The sequence below is a fragment of the Zosterops lateralis genome, assembly GCF_965231275.1.
Source record: "Zosterops lateralis genome assembly, chromosome: 12".
In the NCBI taxonomy this organism is placed as follows: domain Eukaryota; kingdom Metazoa; phylum Chordata; class Aves; order Passeriformes; family Zosteropidae; genus Zosterops; species Zosterops lateralis.
In genome coordinates this window covers 13255177-13278711 of record NC_139772.1, presented here as the reverse complement: position 1 = coordinate 13278711, position 23535 = coordinate 13255177, and the positions used below count along the sequence as shown (strand labels likewise).

The following is a 23535-nucleotide window of genomic DNA, read 5'->3' as shown; positions in this document are numbered from 1 at the left end:
GTACAAGAGTGGGAAAGGTTGCTGGAGCTCCACCAGCATCGTCACCCTGTGACTGGTGTCCAAAACTGGGAGTGGGGGAAACAACCCTTGGGATGTCCCATAGGCTTTGGCAGGGTCTGGGAGGGATGACTGGGAGGTCCAGTATCCCCACCCACCCTGCCTGCACTCTGCCCCCCATGGATTTTCAATGACCCTCATTCCATCCCAAATGCTCCATCTCTCTTCCCCACCCAGCAGCCACGTCCTCTGTGGGATCAGAGTGTGGGGATGCCCCCCTCCTCCCTGTCACCCCACAGCCCACCATGGGATGGAGAAATAGGGGCTCCAGTCTAGCAGTACTTGAATTTATTAGTAAACTGTTCTTTGGTAAATGATAAAAACTCAAGAGACCAAAGGAATGAAAACAACAACCCCCGCAAAGAAAAAAAAAAATCATATAATTAAACAAACCAGGCAGATGGAAAAAAAAAAAAAAAAAAAAGTTTTCCCCCCAAATGGGATTTTAGCAACCTACAGCAACCCAAGAGCTGTTGGGGGAGCTCTGCAGTGATGGGGGCTCCCCCTTGTGCTTGTTTTAGGGGAGGAGGAGCGTGGGCTGTGTGTATGGGGGTCCTACATGGGGGGCTCATTGCAGAGCACCATCTCCAGTTCCTTGCGGTAGAGTTTGCCCCCGTCGGAGAGGTTCATGATGCTCTTCCTGTAGTTGGTGAGCTGCTGGATGTTCATTTCCTGCAAGGCATGAGGGGCAGAGGGGGGTGGGCATCCCCTTTCTCCCTGGGGAGTACCCCCAGGCTGAGATTACACTCCCCCCAGCTCCAGTGCAGCTTCTCATGAGGATGCAGGGTCAGCACCCAGACGAGCATCTCCTAGTCCCCATGGAGCATGGACATGGAAAGATGCTGCTGGGAGAGGGGAGAAGGAACTGGGGGAGGCTCTGGGGGTGGCACTCAAGCTTTGCCCCTACTTACTTTCTTATTCTTCTCATACAGGTCTTTCAAAAGTGCATCCAGCTCATTCTCATCAATGAAGCCATTTCCATCCTGGATAGTGTGGGAGGGACATCAACAGCAGGAAGGACACAAGCCCCTCAATTCCCCCCTGGATATGGGCATCCCCAGACCTCACCCAGCACAGCCAGAGGTAAACCCAGTTCTCCCACCTCAAACCAGAGCAGGAATTGCCCCAACCAAACCCATATGATTTGGGGTTATTTTTTGCCAAGTTATATTTATTTGGGGCAGTTTCCCATGAGCCAGCTCCCTACCTTGTCGTAGAAGGCAAAGATGGCATTGAACTCATCCGAGGACAGCTTCATTCCCTGGGAAGTGACAAGGGACAGCAGGGTGTGAGAGAGGGGATGGAGGTACAAGCAACGGGAATGGGTTGGTTTTGTTGTTATTATTAGCAGTAGGGAGTAGTATTATGTTACCTGAAACTTCAGAAGAAAGTTTTCTTGCACAGGCAAAAGTCTGAAAAACAAGAAGGGCAGGGAAGAGCGGCAAGCAGCCAGAAAAAGACACTTTCTTAAATCACAGTGATGTTTTGCTCAGAAACATGAGTAAATTAAAGAGGAAAACAGTTTTCCCTGGAAGCTGGAGCAGACTCTTTCTAAATACAAGCATTCCAGGTGTCTTTCCTTCCCCAGCTCTTCTTTCTCGCTGCCCATGACCTTACCGGGACATCTCGGAGAGGCCCAGCTTCCCATCACCGTTCATGTCAAACATCCGCAGCTGTCGGGATACAAACAGTGCCCTGTCACCCATCACCTCTTCCTCCCTTGCGTGCCACCCCCCTGGGGTGCTGAGACCCCACAGTGCCCCAGGTCCCACTTACAATGGTCTGTGTGTACTCCTGCAGCTTGGGCTCGTCGTAGGGCCGGTTCGCCTTCTTCAGCAGGTCCGACAAGAAGCCCTGGGAGGAGAGGGTTTTGCTCGCTCTCCCCATGCCCAGATGTCCCAGTGGGGATGTCCCACTGGCAGGGACCCAACCCAGCCCACCCTATGCCCACAGCCCACCTTGAGCTCGTTGGCTTCGATGTAGCCGCTGCGATCCGTGTCGTACCTGCGCCAAGCCTGTGGAGGGACTGCCATGAGCCTCTGCAGGGGCTTCTGACCCCTACCATCCCTGAAGTGTGAGTGTGTCCCCATAAACCCCTCCTGAGAGTGTCCCCCAGCACCCTAAAGGAGATGGGGCCATCTCACAGCTCCCACTGGTGTCACTGCTCTGCCTTAGGGCTGGATGCTTTTGTTCAGCCTCACATCAAGAGTTCAAGTGCCTTTATCCTCATGTCAGTATGCAAGATCAGGCTTTAATATTTAATAATATTTAATTGCTTCCCCCAATTAAACAACAGTGCCTGCTTACCTCCCCCCATGTCACAGGCTGCTCTTCTTTCAGCCTTCCCCTCCACCCAGGGTTCATTTTCCATGTAGAAGCTCCTTCCTCTCCAAGATTCCCTTCCACCCCAACTATGTTTTATTCCCCATCTGCAATTTCTCTCCCACCTGTGTGGGTTCACCCCATGCAAGGGCCCAGCAAGGTTGTGGGGTGGCACAGAGCAGTGTTGGCTTTGGCACATCCCTCGGGCAGTTAGGAGCAATCATGAGGGGAAGTTTACAAAAAATGCCCCAAATCTTTGCAGCTCACCTTGCCTGGAGGCTGGGATGAGGCACCCGGCTGCCCTGAGAAGTATCCAAGGGGTGCTGAGAAGTGGGAAAACTCACCACACTCCCTTCCCTAAACCAGCACTGCCTCCCAGTGCTGAGTTAATGCCAAGAATTTTGGGGAGGCCAGGGGAGGTTTGGGCGTTCAAGCTCCCAGTTGTTTTCCCATGGTGGAGCTGGATTGAATTCCTTTGGGATCTCCCAGCACAGCCTGTCCCACTCACCTCCATGAACTCTGAACTGGAGCCCACGTGCTGGCGGAAACACAGCAGAAAATTCTCCTCCGTGGGCAGGATCTGGGCCAGCTGTGGGGAACACAGGCATGGTGGAATGGTGGAGGGGAAACATGACCATGGGGGTGGAACATGAACAACCCAGGGTTTGTCAGGTCCAGCACTGCTCACCTCTGCCATCTCGATTTTGCCATCCGCATTTTTGTCATATTTGTGCATGAACTCCTTCATCTTGTCACCCAAATTGTCCTTCTTTGAGTCCTGCCAGCAAGGAGAGAAGGGATGGGAGCATTTTTCCCATTGCCTGTGCTGGTGTTCTCCTGCTTTCCTCTCAGAGGAGCCCCAGTCCCACTCATCAGTGCCCAAAGGAGATGGGGCTGACATGAGTGTGAAACTTTGGGCATGAGGGAACAGGGGAAGGAGGGAATAAAACCAGGAGATGCTCTTACCACACCCGCCCCCTTTCTTGCACTTTCCAGCTCCTGGAAGAAATTTTCCAGCTCTTTGCCTTCAATGTAGCCATTTCCTGGGAAAGGAAAAAAATGCACTAAGACTTCCACAGTGTCAGAGCACTGGAGGAGAGGGACAGAGGCTCCCAGGGGACATGGTGCTTGTTCCCTCTGCACCAGGATGTGGCTCCAAGGCAACTGTGGCAGCAAGGAAACGCCAGCTAATGTTGATGCTGAGTGTTATTACACATTCTGGTGATGCCCAAATTTGCCCAGGTGACACACAGCCCTGGACCTGTTCCTTGCACTCAGTTGTAGGGGACAGGGGACTTCGTTCATCTTGGTCTTTGCTGCATTTTCTGTATCTGATGCTTCAATCAGGTGCCTTAAATAAAGGCACCCCATTCCGTGCAAGTATCTCCCAGCCAGGACTGTCTCCTCTCAACCCCCTGTGGGGGCCACAGGGGCAAATGGGGAGCAGAGACAAGACACCCAGCACATCCTGGGTGCAGGATCAGCCCCAGGAAGGGGTGACCCCACTGCCAATCTCCAGCGTGGCCAGGAGCTCCAAAAGATCCCTGTCCTGTGTACCTCACACCTCTCACTGCTGGTATCCGTGCTGAGATGTGGTTCCTCTGGAACCCGGGCTATCCACAGCCCTGCCCTGCCTTTGAGATGCTCGATGGCTGGACAGCTCAGCCACACATGGCACCCACAGTGGTGGCTTTGGGGTGTGGCTGCTGTGCCTGGAAGCAGCAGGGTCACATCACAGCTGGGAACAGCAGTGAAGACACTGGCTCTATGGCACTGTCAGGCAAGGTGTCACCTCCCTGCCAGAAATCCTCCCTTCTAAGAACATCTGGACAATAAAAGAGGGATGTTGCCCTTTGCCCTGAAGTGCCTGGCTGAAGGATAGCCAGAGTTCTTCCTTGTGAACATTTTCCCCAGGACTGCTCTGCATTTCAGCCTCCCGAGGCTTGGACCACAGCTCCCTGCTCTGCGCCACCTTCGGCATTACCACCTGCAGGCTCCCCAGCCACGTCTGCTCCCCACTGCAGCACAGCAGCTGGGAATAACCCATCCACATCCCAGCTTGAAGCACTGGGGAAGTCCCAGGGTACCTTCCTCTTTGGTGACCACATCCCAATGGATGAGCAGCGTCCTTCCCAGGAGGGGATGAGGGGCTTGGGTGATATTGGGGTGCTGGTGTGAGGTACTTGGCTTCCCCCTGCTCTTCCCAGGGGCTTTGCTCTTCTGGGTGCAGGAGAACCTCAAGCGGCTTTCAATTCAGTTGGGGAAAAAAGAAAAATCAACAGGAGTTTGAGCCAGGAATAAAGAATAAGGCTGAGAAAAGCTGTGGCCAGTAGCTTGGCTTCCTCCAAGCAGCAGCTTGGACAGGTCTGATCCGTGTCCGCAGAGCAGCGGGATGTGGAGTGTCATGGAAAATCCCCTCCGGAGAGCCACTGCCAGTCCATGCAGCTCCACCTCGGAGCCTCGGGGCAGCTGTGGCTGGTAAAGTGAGGACACCAAAGACATCCAAGGGGACATCTCTGGGGCATGACAAGCCTTGAGGGGAAGCGGTTCAAGGCATGGAAACCACATTGAAGGGGTTTAAATTCAGGGATGAGCTTGGGCGAAGTGGTCCCATGCACAGGGGAATGAACCCAGGCCCCTCCATTGGCACGGGGAAGCAGCCAGGGCTGTTGGAGCTCCTGCCTGGTGCAGCCGAGCATTGTCCTTGTCAAGGCCACCTTCCTTCCCGACGCCTGAGTCCCTCCTCTCCTGGGCACCTGCCGTGCCGCAGCTCGACAGCCCTGCCCTGCCTGGGGGCCGTGGGCCAAGCTGGATCCGTGCCTGCCGCTGGGTTTGGAGATGACAGAGCACATCCAAGGGCGCAGTGGGACGCGCTGCAGGGAGGCAGCTGGACACCCACATCAGGACCTGCCCACTCCCACGGGAGTGCCACCTTCCCAACCCCTTGGTGGCTGCTCCAGTGCCAGCTCCAGCAGTGACAGAGACCTCTGTCTGTGTCCCCAATGCTGTGAGGCTGCGGGGGGGGGGGGGGGAACCCCAAAATGCAGCCGGGAGCAAGCTGAGCTCCCGTTCCAGCAGCGCAGCTGGGGAGGCTGCATGACGCAGTTCCCAGGAGGTTTTTGGTCCCCAAACCTCCCTGCAGGAGCAGGAGACTCAGTGAAGGACACGAGCTTTCCCCTGGGCTGCTGTTCCCAGCGGGCTGAGCCTCCTTCACGGCACCGCAGCGCTGGAAGAAACTGTTTTCCCCAAAACAATGCTGGTTTTTGCATTTCCACACCCCCCCCCACCCTCCTTTTTGGGGCTGACAGTGGTAGGAACAGGGATGTCCTGCCCAGATGTGACTCCGTGGGAAGGTGACATCCCCACAGTGGACGCAGTTTTTGCCACAGTTTCGCCGAGGAGAGGTTTTGTGAGGCTGGGGAGCCGGCAGGCAGAGAACAAGCGCTCCAGACGTGGGGGGACCGTTCCTAAGCCTGCCCCAGGCGTGGGACATCCGCCCTGGCAAGGGGGTGGCCCTGGGGACAATCTGGTGGCCGCGCTGCCCCCTCCCTCCAGTTACCAACAGCGGGGCACTGCCGGGGCAGGGGACGGAGGGTGACACCGGGCACCCCGGGAAGGGCAAACCCCAAAGCAGCACCCAGAAGTGACACCAGCCCCGAGCGAATCTCAGCTCTCTGGGCACCCGGGGGACGTGCCAAGGAGACTCGGGATATCCCGGGTTCAGCGTCCCATGGGCTGAGGGCTCCCAGTACGATCTAGTTCTGGGGCTCCCCGTCCTTTCCCGACGGGGAGGTCCTGGGGGACCGACAGCTTCCCCAACCCCGGAGCTTCAACCTACGGGGCTGCGCCCCGGGGACTCTCCATCACCCCGAGGACTCTCCATCACCCCGAGGACTCTCCATCACCCCGAGGACTCTCCATCACCCCGAGGACTCTCCATCACCCCGGGGACTCTCCATCCTGGAGTCTCTGCATCCCGGGGGCTCTCCATCACTCCGGGGGCTCACCGTTACCCCTGGGCTGCGGCAGTGGAGGGTCTGTCCTCTCCTCCGGGATGTCCAGGGACTGTTCACCACCCCCTTTCAGCCCCGTACCCCCAGGGATGCTCAGCCCGCTGCCCTCCCCGCCGGGTTTTTGAGGAGCGAAGTGTCCCGCGCGCCCCGGGACTGACCGTCCGCGTCGAAGTGCCGCCAGATGTCGAGGAACTGGGAGGCGGTGAGCTCGGCCAGGTGGAGGTGCGGGGCCTGCTGCGGGCCGGCCATCCCGCTCCCGATCCCGCTCCCGATCCCGCCGCTCCCGTTCCCGCCGCCGTCCGCAGCCGCCTTTTATATCCGCCGCCGCCGCGCCGCCCGCCGCCGCCAGAGGGCGCCCCCGCCCCGGGACACCGGCCGGGCACGGGGGGCAGCGGGTACCGGGACACCGGGATAGCGGGACAGGGGGACACCGGGACATCCGGACAGGGGGACACCGGGATAGCGGGACAGGGGGACACCGGGATAGCTGGACAGAGGGACACCTGGACACCCCGACAGAGGGACACCGGGATACCGGGACAGGGGGACATCTGGACACCGGGACACCCCGACAGAGGGACACCGGGATACCGGGACAGGGGGACATCTGGACACCGGGACACCCGACAGAGAGACACCGGGATACCGGGACAGGGGGACATCTGGACACCGGGACACCCCGACAGAGGGACACCGGGATACCGGGACAGGGGGACAACCGGATACCGGGACACCCCGACAGAGAGACACCGGGATACTGGGACAGCGGGATACCCAGACAACGGGACAGCAGGACACCGGGATACCCAGATATCAGGACAGAGGGATATCGAGATACCAGGACACCAGAACATCAGGATACAAGAACATTGGGACACCATGATACCGAGATACTGGGACACCGGGATACCGGACATCGGCATACCAGGACATTAGCACACCAGCATATCAGGACATTGGGATACCGGGACACCGGGATACTGGGAGCAGCATTGGGCACTGGAGTCGGCAGCCTGCGCCCTGACACTTGTCCCTGCCTTGTCACCTAACCCTACTCTCTCACCTATACTGCCCCATGACATCTACTCCTCCTCTGTGTCACCTGTCCCTGCCCTGTGCCACTTATCCTTGTCCCACATCACCCACCCTGCTTCATGTCACCGAGCCCTTTCCTGACAGCCCTGCCCTGGCACTCTGCCCTGCTGCCTCCTCCTGCCTGTCACTCCATTCCTTCCCCAAGTCTCTGTATCCCTTCCTGTGCCACCGAGCCCTACCCCAGCCACCATGTCCATGCCCTGTGTCACCACATCTGTGTCACTGTCCCTCTGCCTCATAGCAGCTTCATGACTCATGATTTGCTGGTCGTGGCAGGAGGAGCAGGGCAGTGGCAGTCCCTATGTCACCACCACCAAGGGACCATGCAATGGCCACAGCAGGGCTGTCACTTGTACCCATGGCTGGAGCCAGGACACAAAACTTGGACACTGCAGCCATCTTTTGGAGGAAGAAATAAGGAATCCTCAGATCAAGGCTCTGCCATCCGTGCTGGAGCAGGGCTCCTTGGGGGATAGAAGGGATGCTCAGCCCAAAACACATTTCTCACCCTGGCTCCCCTTGCTGCTCACCAGCTCGTTGCAGGATTTTCTTTTCCCAAGTTTTCCCAAATAGCAGGGAAGTTTCCAGGCCCAAACAAAACAGCCACACATGGGGTTTGTCACTGGCTCCAGCGAAGCCTGCCCAGGGGAAGCGTTGCCATGGCTACAATGAAAAAAATAATTCAGCTCCAGCAAGAAGGCTGAGCCGATGGAAGTGCTTAATTAAAGATGAGAAGGCATCAGGGAAGTTCAGATGTGTGCAGAGCAGGGACACAGTTGGCAGCAGGCAGCTGCTGGGAATTATCCAGGGCACTGCCCATCCTGTCCAACGCTGGTGCCTCTTATTTTTGTCTTTTGGCTGGAAGAACAGGGCGGGGGGGTGAGGTGCTCCCTCTGAATGGCAGGGGCCTGGAGGAGCTCAGTGCAGTGGAGATGGAGCCACACCTGGCTGTGGGAAGCTGAGGCAGGGTAGGACACAGGACCTCCGGCATGGGAAGAGATGCTGTGCCAGCATCTCATGAGAAGAACCACACTGGGACACCGAGCAGTGTGATGGCCTTCTCCTCCTCCCTGCTGCACAACGCAGCCTTCAGGTACACGTGGGACACTGAAGGGTGTCCTGTGTATTCCATTCACATTTCCTGTGGTTTGGCACAGAAATTAGTCCAAAAAAAGCTTCTTTTTTTTCCATTATTGCAGCACAATTTTCCCTAGCAGAGCCCATTGCTTTACTGTCCCACTCCCTCCAGAGCAGATTTTTCTTGGGGGCTGAGAGGGGACACTCACTGCTTCTGCAGGGCTGGGTATAGGGATGTGTCCCCAGTTGTGCCCAGGCAGGGGAGAGAATTGGGCACAGGGACCAACACTGGTCCATGAACTGCTCAACAGGGAGCAGAGTTCCAGCCCAGTGCAGGGATGGCTCTGGGTCACCAGCCCATCACATTCATGCTGCTCCATGACACCCACATCTCTGCTAACAAAGAGCCAAGGATGCTCCAAGTTGGGGCCTGGGAGCGATATTTGGGCTCCAGGTGCACTCCCCCCGCTTCTCTGGGGAAATGCTTCCCCAAGCTGCCTCTGAAGTAGCTGGCGGGGCAAGAGGGGTTCATTGCTGTAAGAAGGGATTTGCTAAGATTGAGAAAGACTTTTAGAGAGGACCGTGAAGCTTCAGGAAAGGAAACAGTGGTGGTTGTGCTGCTGTTTGAAGCCATCTCCCACACAGGTGTCCAGGCACTGGAGATGTCCCTTCTGCAAGATTAAAGGCTAAATGGTTCCCTCCAGCCTGCACCACTGTCCCACCACCTGAATATCAGGAAAAGGTTCTTCACCCAGAGGGTGGCTGGGCACTGGGACAGGCTCCCCAGAGAAGCAGTCACAGCACCAACCCTGACAGAGTTTAGGAAACATTTGGACAACACTCTCAGGCACATGGTGGGATTCTTGGGATATCCTGTGCAGTGCCAGGCATTGGACTCGATGATCCTTGTGGGTCCAACTCAGGACAGTCTGTGATTCAATGTGAACATGCCATCAGATTTTGGAAAGAACAGACCATCATGCTGTTTACAGAGCCAGGACTTAATTCAGCAACATATGAGATCAACCTGCTGCCATGACCCACATCGCTCCCCCCTGCTCCACACATTCAGCACAGCAGGGGAGAGTTTAGTTCTTTCCTGCAAATGAAATCCTTGCAGTGAAGACCTAAAGCTTTTGGAAAAAACTACAAACAACATACCGCTGTAGCAGAATCCCCTTAATTCAACTGCAGGTTTTCAATAAAGAGAAACATCTAAGGGAATTTTGATAACTTGAAGGCAATGCACACGCTCGCTGCTGAGCTAAGACAGCACAGGTTTTTAAAAGCTTTCTGATTTACTTGTAAATAGGAAAGAATGCAAAAGGCAAACCTCATGTAAAAAAAAAAAAAAAAAAAAAAAAAGGAAAAATAGGAAACTGAGGCTTGCAAAGGAAACAGGATAAATCACACCATCAAATTTTTTGGGTCACAGGGTTGTTTCTCAGATAAGAGCAGAGATCTCTACTTAAACACTCATGGTATGGTCCAGTCAAGGACTGTGGCAGAGGCTTCTCCTCTTGGCCTCACATTTTTATGTGAATCTCACATGAAGGCATCAATATAACACTTCTGTCTTCTCCAGGGGACTGGAAACAGCAGGACCCTGTGATCTGGAAAGTTTTCTCTGGACTGATGAGCAAAGAAAAACAAAAGGCTGGCACAGAGGATGATGCAGACTGGCTCACAAGTCTGTGGCTGTGAGTGAGTAGAGGAGGAGCTGTGCCAGCTCTGCCCTGCACTGACACAGGTGTTCCATGTGTCCCTTTGCCACAGGTACAGCCAGATGGGACAGCCCATGCTGGTGGCATTCCCTAATCAGGCAGCACCTGGGCTCACTGCCAACCAAAGCACTGAGAAAGCCAGGATCATCACATCATTTGGGGCTCTTTTACCACTTGCCAGGTGTCTTAGCTTTTCATGTATCTTTCAGCTTATCCTTATGACCACAATGCCCTAGACTTCAGAAGCAGGTAAGTGGCACAGAGTACAGGAATGAAGAAAGCTGAAGTAGTCATTTCAGCCATGGATGTTGCCAGAAAACACCAAAAGCACTAAATGAAAGACAGAGCATCAAGGGAACTGTGTCCTGCTTCCAGTATAGATGACTTGCTGCTCTGGCATCACCACAGCCCACTGCACTTTCCAGCTGCTCAGAAGTTAAGTTGAGGTACCTTGGATCTTGGTATATTTTCCATGTTTGTCAGCCTAGTGGGATCTGTAAGAAATACCTGTGCCAAGTGCTGGTCAAATGTTGTTCCTGCATATCCTGAGCTTTGAGTTCTGGTCCCCCAGGGATGTGGTGCTATGGGGTTTCCCTGGATTATCCTCCAGCCTGGGGATTTGATGTAGGGGGAGCAGTTAAGCCCCTTCTTTCTTTCTAACCAGTGGCATTGGCACAGCAAACAAAAACAGTTTTCAGGATCACAGCAGGGTTTATTCCCTCACAGTTCCTTCCCCACACGTCTTACCCATTTTGCATCACTGCATTTCAGACTTTTGAAATTCATCAGCATTAAAAAAAAAGAAATCAAAATTGTATTAAAAGTATCTCCAAAGCCAGATGAGCTCACTGTGTTAATTTTTGCATTTCCTCTCTTGCCTGCAAACGAATAAGATCCTTTCCAAAGTGCCCAGGGCATCTTCCTCTTACCATTGGCAGGTACAAAAAATCCAGATGTTCATGCAAAGTTTGGGCTATCCAAGCCAACTCTGGGCAGCTAAAAGAAGAGTCACAAACTGTTTAAGGGCTCAGATGCAATTTAGATTTTTTTTTTTTTAACAGACATAATTTGCTGAAGACTTAGCTATATAGTGATTTTCAGGTTCAATTTTAAGTTGCATTTCAGCTGTATTCAGACACAAGAGCATGGAATCTGCCTCTGGTACAGCTGGAGAGAGGAGCAGACCTGGCCTGCTGAAAGCAGGTGCTGCTGCCAAGCTCCTCATCATCTCAAACCCTGCCTGAGAAGTACCAGCACAACAGCAGGTTTTTTTGGATGCTTGTCTTCACATCCCAGCCCAGCCTGACTCTGATTAATTAATGGACTCTGCTGAAATCTCAGCCTTAGCTACTCTGGCTGCTGCTAGCTACAGCGAGCTGCACAGCTGCCTTCCACTCCCACTTGAGAGACTTTGTATTTACCAAGTATTAATTAGATGAACGTGAAGCACCATTTTCTAGGCAGGGGAAATTATCTGCTCTCTGCCTGCCTTGTAACAAGCTCATACTGGGACGAGTCTGAAAAGGGAGCAGGTAGAAGTGGTTCCTTCTAGCTCTGCACATCTGCCACTTTTCATATTTCCTGCTTGTGCTGCCCCTCTTGACAAGCACTTCACTCCTGCTTGATCTGGAAAGGGAACAGCATTGTGAAAGATGGATCTGGAGCCTCTCCCTTTGCAGATTACCAACCAGAGCTGGTCCCAGAGACTGTCCTGACAGTCAGACCCATCAAATGGAAAGAGCTGCTGTCTCTGAGAGCTCCTCCAAGTGCCAGGAGCTGCAGAACAAGTAAATCTACCAGGAAATCACAAGCAATGAATCCTTCCCTTCCACAAGTCTTCCAGACCAGGCTGGGCAGATATTTCTCAGGGCTGATCACAGGTAACATTGCCCAGAAGGAGAGAAGGGGCCACCCCAAGATCTCCCCTACACCTCAAGTGCTACCATTTAATGAAAAACATTCACAGCACAACTGTTCCTCCTGGTGGCAACATCAGCACCGTGGATACTGCAGCTGACACCAGTAACTGCAGCATGAAAGGCTTCAAGCAAATACCCATCTGGAAAAAAATGGAAGAAATGTCATGGAAGGCTGAAGGCTGTGACAGAGGGCAAGCATCAGGGGTAAACAACTGGTCAGCTAAATTTAGGAAGGCAGGTTGGGAGCTCTCCATGACTGGTTGGGTGTCTTCAGTTCAGACCACTGAGTCAACTAAAAACATTTAGCTATGACAGTGATGGGCTTTATAGAGAACTACAAGATAAATGAAGGAAAAAAAGGTTATCTAATAATTACCGTCACTGCTTCACATCCAGCTGCATTCACAGCTCAGCCTGACCTTTGAGGAACAATGAATAATGCACCATTCTGGTGACTGTTCCCCCTACTTGACAGACCGTCAGCACTGGTAAGGGAGAACCTCTCTTGTTTGTCCTTTACTCACTGCTTGGTTCAATTTCTTTATGTAAGAGGACCAAGAAAGTCTCGGTAAAATATCATACCTGTTTCAAAATATTTCCCCTGTAATTTCACATTGCTAAAATCCACAAACCATTGGTGCTCCAAAATCTGCTGCAGGGACAGGAGCAAAGCTCATGTGAAACATGAGATCAAACTGATCTCTCTGTCTTTAGGCACCAACAGGAAACCAGCCTGCAGTGCTGAAGCCACTGATCTCCAAGACATCCAGAAACTGATCAACATCAGGGAGAGACAGACCTGGATTCTGTTTCCAGATTGGCAATGTTTACATGGTGCACAGGTAAGCCATGCCTTGTACTGAGCTGAACTTTCATGTCCTGCTAAATTGGGCAATGAAACAGAATAGAGAGGTGTGAGGGGTGCTGGGGATGTGCTGCATTGTGGCAAACAGCTACACAGCTCTGCAGCTGGTCACGGCGAGCCAAGGATGAGGAAAGAGAGGGCTTTCTGGAAGACCTTCTGGGAGCGGAAGGTCACACAACCCCATGGCAATGCAGTGGTTTTCCAAGCTGTTAAATCAATTGCAATTCACCTGCTCTGCACCACTGCTTGTTCCAGGCAGATCTCATCTTTAGCCTGGCTTGTTTCATGTATTCAAAACTCCTTTTGTGAGCTTCCCCTGGCTTCAGACCAGGCCCTACCAAAGCAGGCCCAGCAGGCACCAAGCCCCATGACCAACTCTTGACCTGGCTCATGTGCAATGGGGAGCAGAGACTTGGGGCAGGAGGGTGCCCCAAGAGAGACAGGTGGAGGTCACAGTACTGGGGGCTCTGCTGACACCGGGGTTTGGGAATATGCCAGAGTGTTGAAGTCTCAGTAAGCTGTTTGGTCACTGGCTACTAACAAGGGGATCATCCTGGCAAAATTCAAAGCTAACTTCTGCACCTCATCAGATAAAGCACAAAGATCAAAAGGTCTATTTAAAATCTGGAGAGAAGGGGACAGTCCCACCAACAGCTCTCCCCCAACACTTGGTAGTGTTCACACACATTATGATACAAAGGATTAATGGCTGGAGGTCACGGAGAGTTTGTGCTTTCCCCCAGCTTCCCAAGGAGGTGAGTGACCAGTTTCTGCAGGGCTTCAGCCCGGACCACCGAGATGCGCAGCACTTCCTCGTGGATTGCCTTCTCTTGGCTGTTGTAGCTCATCACCGCTTTGTTGGTGATGAGGGAGATCCCAAGGACTCGGAGGCCGCAGTGCCTGGCTACAATTACCTCTGGGACAGTGCTCATGCCTACAGTAGGAGAGGAAAGAACCATAATGAGTCAGGATTTACTCTGAAACAAGATCTCTCCAAGGCTGCAAACCACCATCCTACCTCCAAGCACACACCCTTGTCTCATTCCCCCCAGGTCTGTGTCTGAACTCTGTAATAGTTAAAGGCTGTGATATGTACAAGGCTCAAATAGCTGCAGTACTAAGGTACAACTCTGCTCAGCACAATAAACCTCCTGCATTTGATCCTTGTGCCACCAAACTCCCTCCTCAAGATTTGTCAGTCTGCTTGCAGACTTGCTAAGGAAGTACTGATATGCTGTGTCATTTGGCTCTTCCTTGGCTAAAAATGCTATTGCAAATAAAAATGGCTTTGAGGGGAGCTGAGCCCCTTTCCTCACACACAAGGAATCTGCAGGTATTAATGAACAGACTTCCATGAGGCAGGGGTCATGGAAGAAATCATAGCTGGAGGAATCATATGGATCATGGCACTCAGTTTTCTTGTACGTAGTTGGGAAGGTTGTAGAGAAAAAGCACAGTGAAAATCTTTACAGTGTCAGAATTAGAGGAAAAACACTAGAAAAAGAATTCATTTTTATTGAGCCCCTCTCAGTCCTCCTGAAGTGGAGCCATCTGAGCATGAGAGACTTTGTGTTTGGGAAATAAACACAAAGTTGTGCTGAGATCCCTGTCCTGCGCAGCTGTAAGCACAGGGACTTTCTGCAGATCCTCCCAGGAGCTGCACTAAGCCACTGCAGAATGAAGCAGAAATACACAGAGCTCATTTCTCCAGCCCCAGGAGACTTAGAGAATCAAAGACTGAAGCAAGTCAGCCTTGAGCAGAATTAACTGTTCACTGGATGTGCCCAGTGGGCCCTGGCAGCCCAGGCTGGCAGCTCACCCACAGCATCAGCTCCCAGCGCCTGCAGCAGGCGGCACTCGGCGATGGTCTCGTAGCAGGGCCCAGCCACCAGGCAGTACACTCCTTCCCTGGTGAAGCTCAGGAACCCCAGCTCCTGTGCACTCTCCATTGCCAGGCCACGAAGATCTTGTTCATAAGCATCTGACATGCAGGGAAACCTCACTCCAAACCTGAAAGGCAGTAAAGGACACAGCTGTGTGATCGTGCTGCTGCTCCCTCCATCAGAGTCCAGGGATGGTCGTTCTTTGGAGAAAAGGGAAGGGTTAAGGGAAGATCTGCCATGGATGCAATTTCTCTCACTCCACTCTTATCATAATTCTGCCATCAATTTGGGCTGGAAGGGACCTTCAAAGGCCACCTCATCAAAACTCATGCAGTGAGCAGGGTCACCTTCAGCTAGATCAGGTTGCTCAGAGTCCTGTCCTACCTGACCTTGAATGTTTCCAGGAATGGGGCACCTACCTGGGCATGAAATTCCTGTTAGATCTAATCAGCCAAGACTATCAGCACACAGAGGTTATGGCTGTTGGAAGGTCTGGCACTACTTCCCTACTGCAGGAATCCTTCTGGAATGGTATTTGAAGGGCTTCTGTCTATAGTGAGAAATGATGGCCAGTTGTCTCTCTCCTCAGTAACTGCTCATGATGACTTCTAAACATTCCCCACCAGACAGTTGCTGCTCTTTGGGCTCCCTGAGGCACAGAATCCCTCAGGCTGCCCCTGAGTGGGGGTTTGAGCCAGGCCTGATGGAGCATCAGTCCCTACATTTAAGGCCCATCACAGCAGGGAGCTACTTTACATCTTGGAGCTCCAGGGCCATATTTTAGGTAGCTTTCATCTTCTGCTTCAAGACTGGGTCTCTTGCTTTAGGTCTCAAAATAGCAGCCTGGCCCTGCTCCGGATGGAGTGAATTCTGCTCCTGACTCAAGGAGAGAAGAAGTAGATGGCAAAGACTGTTATGCTGCCACTGAGGAAACTGGAAAATAAACTCCCAGCTGTGTTCACCAACACAGTTCAGTAGGAGTGGACCAGGTCCCTCATTTATGCTATTAAAGCTTCTGCTTGTTTACATGTTCTTCCAGCTCAATGCTTAGGGCAGTAGGTGGCTTATTTTGTTTTTATAAACACTAAATATTATATAAATAAAAACAAACTTTCCCCTCTGGTCTAAGGCAATAAGTATTCATCACCATGAAAATTGCTTCCCTTTTCTGAAGGATGGCCAGCAATGCAGAAGCCAAATTTCTAATTTATTAAAAAAATATTATTTCCACATCACTTCATTGCCTCTAGTTTTGCTCTGTTGTGCTTAGATAAATCCTTCCTGGTAGCTCAGCTGGACAGGATTTTAGGAGTTTGCTCAGCTAAATCTCTGCAATACTTGAAAACCTGATTCATAAAGACCTTTTGCCCATTTTGATGCCTTGGTCAGCAGTACAAAAGTCATCTCCCAGAGCACTGCAGTCTTCACCAAGAAGCTGCTTTTGGAAGGCAATGAGGCAGCTCTGCTGCCTTTGAACGTTGTCCAGATGCAGTTGTTTGATTGGAGTTTCTCCTCCTGTTCCAGTGCAATTATGCAAGTCCAGAGAGCTTTAAACACTCCATGTGGCTTCCCTGCTTTTGATCACTTTCCTCCAACCCACACCAATACCTACAAAAATTTAAAGATGTTCTGCTTCAGATGGGTACTGTCCTCTTGCCATGGAATCACAGCACAGTGATTGCTTCTCCTGAGGGAGCTGCCAGCACCTTTCAGATTCTTTCAGAAGCAAGAGCCAGGTCTGCTGTTACATCAGGAAGGAACTAACTGAAAACCAGGCAGGCCACCTTACTCTCAGCAGAACTTTCTCTCTGGAAAGATCTGAGGACAATCCACATGCCTGCCCTGCAAACCCATCCATTTTTCAAAATGGGCCTTCCACCTTACCAGTCTGATGGTGTCTTGGAAGAATTTTGGGATCATAAATTCATTTTGGAAGGGATCTCAAGGTCATCTAGTCCAGCATCCTGCTCAAAGCAAATCCAAATCTGGTGGCAACTGCAGCTCAGGGGTGAGGATATGTTAGAAGCTCCTCTCTGCACTCTCCATAAGGCAAAGATTCTGCTACACAGCCAGCACAGGAAACCCGACTTCCCAGTTCAGCCAGCAGCAGGTTGCTCTTGTAGATCTCAAGGTCTCTGAAGAAGCTGCCAAGACAACCACCTCTCATCAGAGCAATGCCTTCAGTGAATACAAAGGCACCCGAGTTTAAAGACCTGGATACAGCAGTGGTGAACAGGAAATTTAGAGGTTTCATCTTTGCTCTGCCCTCCATTTGCTGCCTGGCCTCTGCTGCACCCATTCCATCACACCAGAAATGGCTGTTGATAAACCCAGGCTGGAGATAGAACAGTTCACTGATTGCTCAGTGAAGAGGAACCAACAGAGAGAGAGGCTGATAAGAAGAGGAGCAGTGGGTGTCTTTAGCAGATGGTACAGCTGGTCATGTCAGGAGAAGGATCAGAAGCCTACTTGTACAAAACAAGACCTTCCGGGGGTTTGTGTGTAAACTTGTAGGTTTGTAAAAGTAAGCAACAGCAAAGGGAAGGCAGGGCAGCTATTGCTGTAACTTTTTCCTTGTGGTTATCTGGAGCCAAACTCTACCTCTCAGTAAATATTTGTCAGTAGGCACAACTGGCAGTCCCAGCCCGTGGCTGAAGGAAGAAAGGATTAATTGGTAGCATGGACCTGATGCCTTCTCACTTACCTCTCATCATTTGGTCCACGCAGGGGATTCTGCCCTCCCAAGCCAAACAAGCTGATGTGATCCCTTATGAACATGATGTCCCCCACCTGGAAGTGGGGATTCAGTCCTCCAGCAGCATTTGTGACAATCAAGATCTCCACTCCCAGGAGAAAGAACACCCTTATGGGAAAGGTGACCTGCAAGAACCAAAAGTATTTGTGCAATGAGTATCACAGTCATGAGACAGCTACTGCTGCTACATTTGTAATATCACAATTTGTGGATGCAAAGAGTCTATATATGGAGACAAAACAACCTTCTTCAATTTTAAACATTCCTCTAATTTAAATAGAAGGTTAATGCTTTTTGAAGAAATTAAACATTATCTTGCAATGAAAATCTTGCATTAAAATCCAAGACCACACTTCCTACAGTTGCACTAAGGTCAAATAAAGGTGATACAGAAAGAACATGCAGATAGGTTTTGCTCACTGCCAAGGTCTTGCAGAGATCAAACCACTGTGCTGATTGAAGTAACTACTTATGCACAGGGACTTGGAGAGTAATCCAAAGTTAAGGAACAATTGGGAGCTGGAGAAAAAAATTTAAGAAGTTTGATTTTGAGGAGTCACAAAGGAATTTGGATGATACCTGCTATCAATCATATGCTACTGTGAGCAAAAAATTTCCTAATAATGGACACTACTTCTTCAAGAAATTAGTTAATTTCAATAAACAAACATATTTTGACAAAGCTAGTTTTGTACTGAGTGATTTTAAAATAGTTGTTTCTCTATAAGAAGCTGAGTGGTGCCAAAAATTACAGTTTATATCCAAATGCAAACAATCTCAATGTAAAAAGGAAAATCTCAGAGCTATCCAAACAAAAAAAGAGCCAATAAATAAATAATATTGTTGTTTTCTAGCAGAAAAGTACATATGTGCGGGGTAGGTAACATAAATCTCCACACATTCCAGTATGTTAGCTGGGAGGTTATAGCAGCTTGCAGTAGCCTGGGAACTTTTTCTAGGAGAAAAAAAGCTGTAAACTATACAAATGCAATAGAAGATCAAAATAGATTATTCTTATCAAAGTTTTCTGTTTGCTGATTTAAATCATGAATAAACTGACTAATTTAAAGCATGTAAATTAATCTGCCTTCTATGATAAACTATTTCTCCCTGTGAGAGTAGCAGGGTCAGCCAATTTGTGTGGCTGTGCAGCATCACCTTCACCCAGCAGAAGCCATCCACCTCTTGGTTTGAACTCCTAATTTTTTTCTGGAGGGGGCGGGGGAAGATCTGAAATCTAAGAAAGATTCATTTCAAGAGTAATGTAAGTTCATTGCAAGAGCTACCATCCTGCAGTGAGATAGCAAGGCAAGCAGTCACTTCTGCAGCTTTTGCAACACATCTCCCCACAATGAATACCTTCCTTCAGGAGAACTCACCATGCTGAAAGAGTAGCCCTCGTAGGAGTGGAAACGTCCCTGCATGCACACGCAGGGCTGTCCGTTCAGCTCCCCAAACACCAACCTGCCAACGTGCCCTGCCACTGGAAATTAACAGAGTCTCATGTCAGTTACAGGTCTCAAGGACTTTGACTTTAGAGCGATCTGTTAGTTGATGATTTTTGCTTTACTGCAGGGCCAAGCACTGCAAAAGCAGGAGCTGGAAATCAAAGAAACAAATACAAATTTCTGTGCTATGATATTTATGTTTTTTTCACTGTGAGTACACATTACACCAGTGTGGGACTGGTTTGCAGACTTGAGTGACCCCTGTGTGAGGCTGCTGGTGGATGGGGCACTGATGGCCTGGGCTGTGCTCACCTGTACTCCGTGGGAAGTGAGGGATGTCCTCGTACAGGAAAACTGTCTTGTTATCCAAGACATCAGCCAGGCCTCCCAGCCCAGAGCCGCAGACGATGGCGATGCGGGGCCGCTGGGCAGCACGGGCACGCAGCCACTCTGCTGTCTCCTTATACACCTCGTAGCTATTTCTGCAGGAGGAGAACAGGGCAGTGAGACTGTCAGCCCGTTCAAAGAACAAGCTTCAAAGGATAAAAGTCCTGAAAAGGTGCGGAGAAAAAGAATTTTCATTAAGACTATAATGATAGAAGCTTCGCTGCTATTATTGAAGATGTATCACTTTTAATCTCATGTATTTTACCCCTGACTACAGGGAAATAATTTGAATCCCCTTGGCTGGTTTCATTCTGTAGATGAAGAATGGCTAATGATACCTAGATCACAGAAATGTCACCAGGCATAACCACTCCTGCTTCTGATGGGCTCTGGTCTCTCCTGAGTTACTGAAGAAAGGCAAAAGCACAGTCAGACTGAGAAATTCCAATCTATAGGAGTGTGCATTGCAGATGTCCAGCCTGTGATGGGGAAATCCAAGTGTGGGGCTCTGAAGACACCCGAACAGCTGGAGTGCTGTGCTGATAAAGGGGTAGACACTCATCTGCAGTAGGTAAAGATTCAGATAAACTTCTGAGACATGAGTCAAGCATCATCTACAGAGATGGAGAAGCCAATCTCTGCAAGTGTTGAGTGCCATCAGCTCCCACTACTTCCATCCAGGCTGGTACCACATGTCAGACACCCACCTACCTTCCTGATACCTCGTGCCTTCAGTACAGAAGGATAAACATGGAGATCTTACTCAGCCTCTTCTCTCCCACAGAGTGGGCATGGGATCACACCTGCAGTCCAGACATAGCCAAGAGGCCCAATGACATCAGTCTCCATCAAAACAAGGGAAAAACAGGAATCTGGGCTCCAGATCCTAGATTGATTCAAGAGAGGGACTCAGCAAATACCTTGGTTGAAAGTCTTATCCAGCAGGGAACCCCACTGCCTGAAGGTGGGATAGAAGTTGGTATTACAGTGCCTGTTGTATATCTGTCTCATGGGAAGGGAGAAGAGTTCAGCTTTTAACCTCTTAGCCCAGTATTCAGATGCTTTAATCACGGATTTGAAATACAATCAATAGCAAAATAATCCTATAATCCTGTTTCCAATAGGACAATGCAGGTACTTTCTGAAAGTTAATATCAAGGTTGATTGGAAGCTATCCTCAAAAGCAGGGGTACTAACTCAATCATTGCCATTGATGAGTAGAATTAATGATTGTACATGATAGAGGATTGGGTCCTGGAGAGAACCAACACAAGCAGGGACAGCGATTCTCTCTATGAAAACTTGATCTGATTATTGAGAGGTGAGGAAATCAGATACTGTGAGGCTGCAGGTGATGTCAAATTGACTGCAAGTGGTGATAAGCAGTCACTGTCTGTCCAGGAACATTTATTTTGATTATTTTTTTATCAAGTGTTTCTTGTTTTTATTTTGTTTCAAGAGGTGTAAACTTTAGTAATGCTGTGATGCTGCCCTCAACAGCCTTAGAGGACAGAGAGAGAAGCTTTCAAAGTGGTGCTCCTCACTGCAGGAGGTCTCAGGCCACTAAAAGGATTTGATTGTCCCTGCACAACTGGTTCCTCCAACTAACGTACCAGGTATTGAAACAAAGGTTCTCAGTTCTGTGCTTTTTCTTTCTTTACACTGACAGGGTCAGTTGTTATTGCACAGGTGTTTTCTGTAAGCATTTAATCTCTTAACTGTCTAGTTACTACTGAAAATCTTATCCAGTGTATGATACACAAACTTATGGTCCCAGTTACAAACTGTGACGTCAAAAATACCCAAAAATGTCATAAAACTGCAATCCAATGGGAAGAAATAACTCCCATACACATGGATTAAAATGAAGAGTCATACTTAGCTAAATACTTTTCAAAGGAAAAGTTTGGAAATGAGAGAGTTTATTTACCATCACATACTGAATTTTCTAAGTGTATCATGAGCTCCTGAAATAAGCAGGAGCTGTGAAAGTGACATTAATAAAGACTACACTTGACTACGTTATCACTTGCTCCCAGACAAAAGCTTTAAAAGTGCTTTACATACATTAATGAACAATTCCCCCCAATTCCTCTGTTGAATAACTGTAATCCTTGTTTAGAAATTCAAGGGAACCAAGAGAATTTATATGTAATACCCAAGCTTTTGACACACCTGCGGCAGGCATGAGGAAAGAACAAGGTCACCAGGGTCTGCTCTTCCTCATGACCATACTACTGCTTGTTTCAGTATTTTTTTTCCAAAAAGTGCATAAACCATTGCAAAATAACATTAAAGAATGGATATTATTCCTATATCCTCAGAAATTTTAGGAATGTGGGATGGAACCCATTCAATGTCTGCTGAAGACATCAGGACTGACTGAGCTATGCCAAGTTACAGTGACTTTTTTCCTTTTAAACAGAAGATATTAAAATACTTCTTAACCAAAGAAGTAAATCTCCAGTGCTGCATATGTTTCCTTGCCTCAAAGGAGCTCCAGCAAGTGCACAGGGGCCTGGCAGAGGCCTGACCATCCCAAAGGCTTTGGGCACATCAGAGCTGTCCCCAGTGCTGAGAGCACAGTGATGCCAAAATTAATCTGCTTGCAGTATTTAGCTTTCAGAAACCTTCCGGATGACATCAAAGGGACTGGCAAGCACTGATAAATTCTGAATGCAAGGGAGATACCTGCTCAGCAGGAGCAAAGGGGGAGTTTGACCTGTGGGTCACCAAACAGAGTGTTCGGCCTGGAACTGCGTGAGCACAAGGCCTGTGCAAGCTTTTTGACAGCTTGAATTAATACATGTAGCACAAAGGCCCCTCTAGCTGCTCTAACAATGCACACCTAATAATAGTGCTCGGTAGCATCGCTTTGGATTAAATCACAGGATCAGCTGAAAACACAATCCCCTTTATTGTGATTGCTGTCATCCACTGGAGAAACGCATCTGTTGCAAAACACAGGACTGTCACCGGTGACAGATCTTTTATGGCATGAAAAAAACCCCCACCCTTATTGTGCTTCTAAATTGGCTGAAAGCAAATCCATGTAAAAAAAGTAGACACATTCCAATAAACAGCTAAAGCATTATGTTTGGGGGCACACGGCCATACGTATTCACAGTCTGTGCCTCTCCACAGGAGATATTTGCCTCTTCTGGCCCATAACCTCTCCCAAGGTCACCTACTTGCTGCCATATTTCATAATACCAGCACCTGCACAGGCAGATGGCCAGATTCCTCTCCAGTAATAAGATGTTTACTTCTGAGCAGCCTTTGTCTGACATTTATTGAGTGCCCAGTAGAAAGAAAACGAGGTGAGGAAAAGCGATGTAATTTTGTTAGCCCCATCCAGCTTGGATGTCTGTGCATCCCCTATTTCACAGCACCTTACCTGTCTTCCTCAGCATAGGCCATCCTCCTCCTCTCTGGTTAACCTAAAGAAGGGGATGGTTGTTGGAAATGAAGCTGCAGGGTTTTATTTGACTAAAGAGCAGAGGCCTATTGAACCTGCAGAAGCTGCTGCTGTCTCTGGCAGTGAGTCAGGGAGGTGTGTCCCAGCTTCTCTCTGCTGTCCCCTGAGCATCTCTAATCCCCAAGTAGGAGTGGCATGGTCAGGACATCTGCTTTTCTGGCCTCACCCCACATGACACACATGCTCTAGAGCTCTGCAGAAAGCTTACACACATGCATACACACACACACTGAAATGCAGATTAAGCCTAGAAATTTCACACGCACACACACAACTTTTCAGCGGCTGACAAGAGATCTGCCTGGATTTGCACCTCTTGTGTCACCTGGGAACCAGCTGGAGTCACCTGCTCCTGTGCAATTCAAACTTCTGGGACTGTGCAGACTCTGTGAGACGACCTGTACCACCTACCACTGACCCCAGACCTTTCCATACCTCACATCATTAGCTTCCCATTCTTTCATGGCAACCAGCGTTGATGACCCATTAGCTCCCCTCAGGGCTTTTTGTTC

At 50.0% G+C, this 23535-nt stretch overlaps 2 protein-coding genes across 2 annotated transcripts; both read right to left on the bottom strand.

Moving 5' to 3' along the window:
- Positions 1-60: 60 nt before the first annotated feature.
- CALB2 (calbindin 2) lies at positions 61-6664 on the bottom strand. Its single transcript, XM_083870331.1, has 11 exons — positions 6551-6664; positions 3346-3422; positions 3068-3157; positions 2888-2968; positions 2016-2072; positions 1834-1911; positions 1675-1730; positions 1430-1469; positions 1265-1318; positions 969-1040; positions 61-729 (listed from the first exon to the last, which is right to left on the bottom strand). Exons 1-11 carry the CDS (start codon positions 6639-6641, stop codon positions 613-615), a joined length of 813 nt encoding a protein of 270 aa, XP_083726457.1. The 5' UTR covers positions 6642-6664; the 3' UTR covers positions 61-612.
- Positions 6665-13788: 7124 nt separating this feature from the next.
- On the bottom strand, positions 13789-22965 carry LOC310914048 (purine nucleoside phosphorylase-like; the record flags this gene model as incomplete). Its single annotated transcript, XM_083869946.1, has 6 exons — positions 13789-14006; positions 14892-15082; positions 17660-17835; positions 19090-19193; positions 19471-19640; positions 22943-22965. The coding sequence occupies 6 exons, from the start codon at positions 22963-22965 to the stop codon at positions 13789-13791; spliced, it is 882 nt and encodes a 293-aa protein (XP_083726072.1).
- Between the last annotated feature and the right edge of the window lie 570 nt (positions 22966-23535).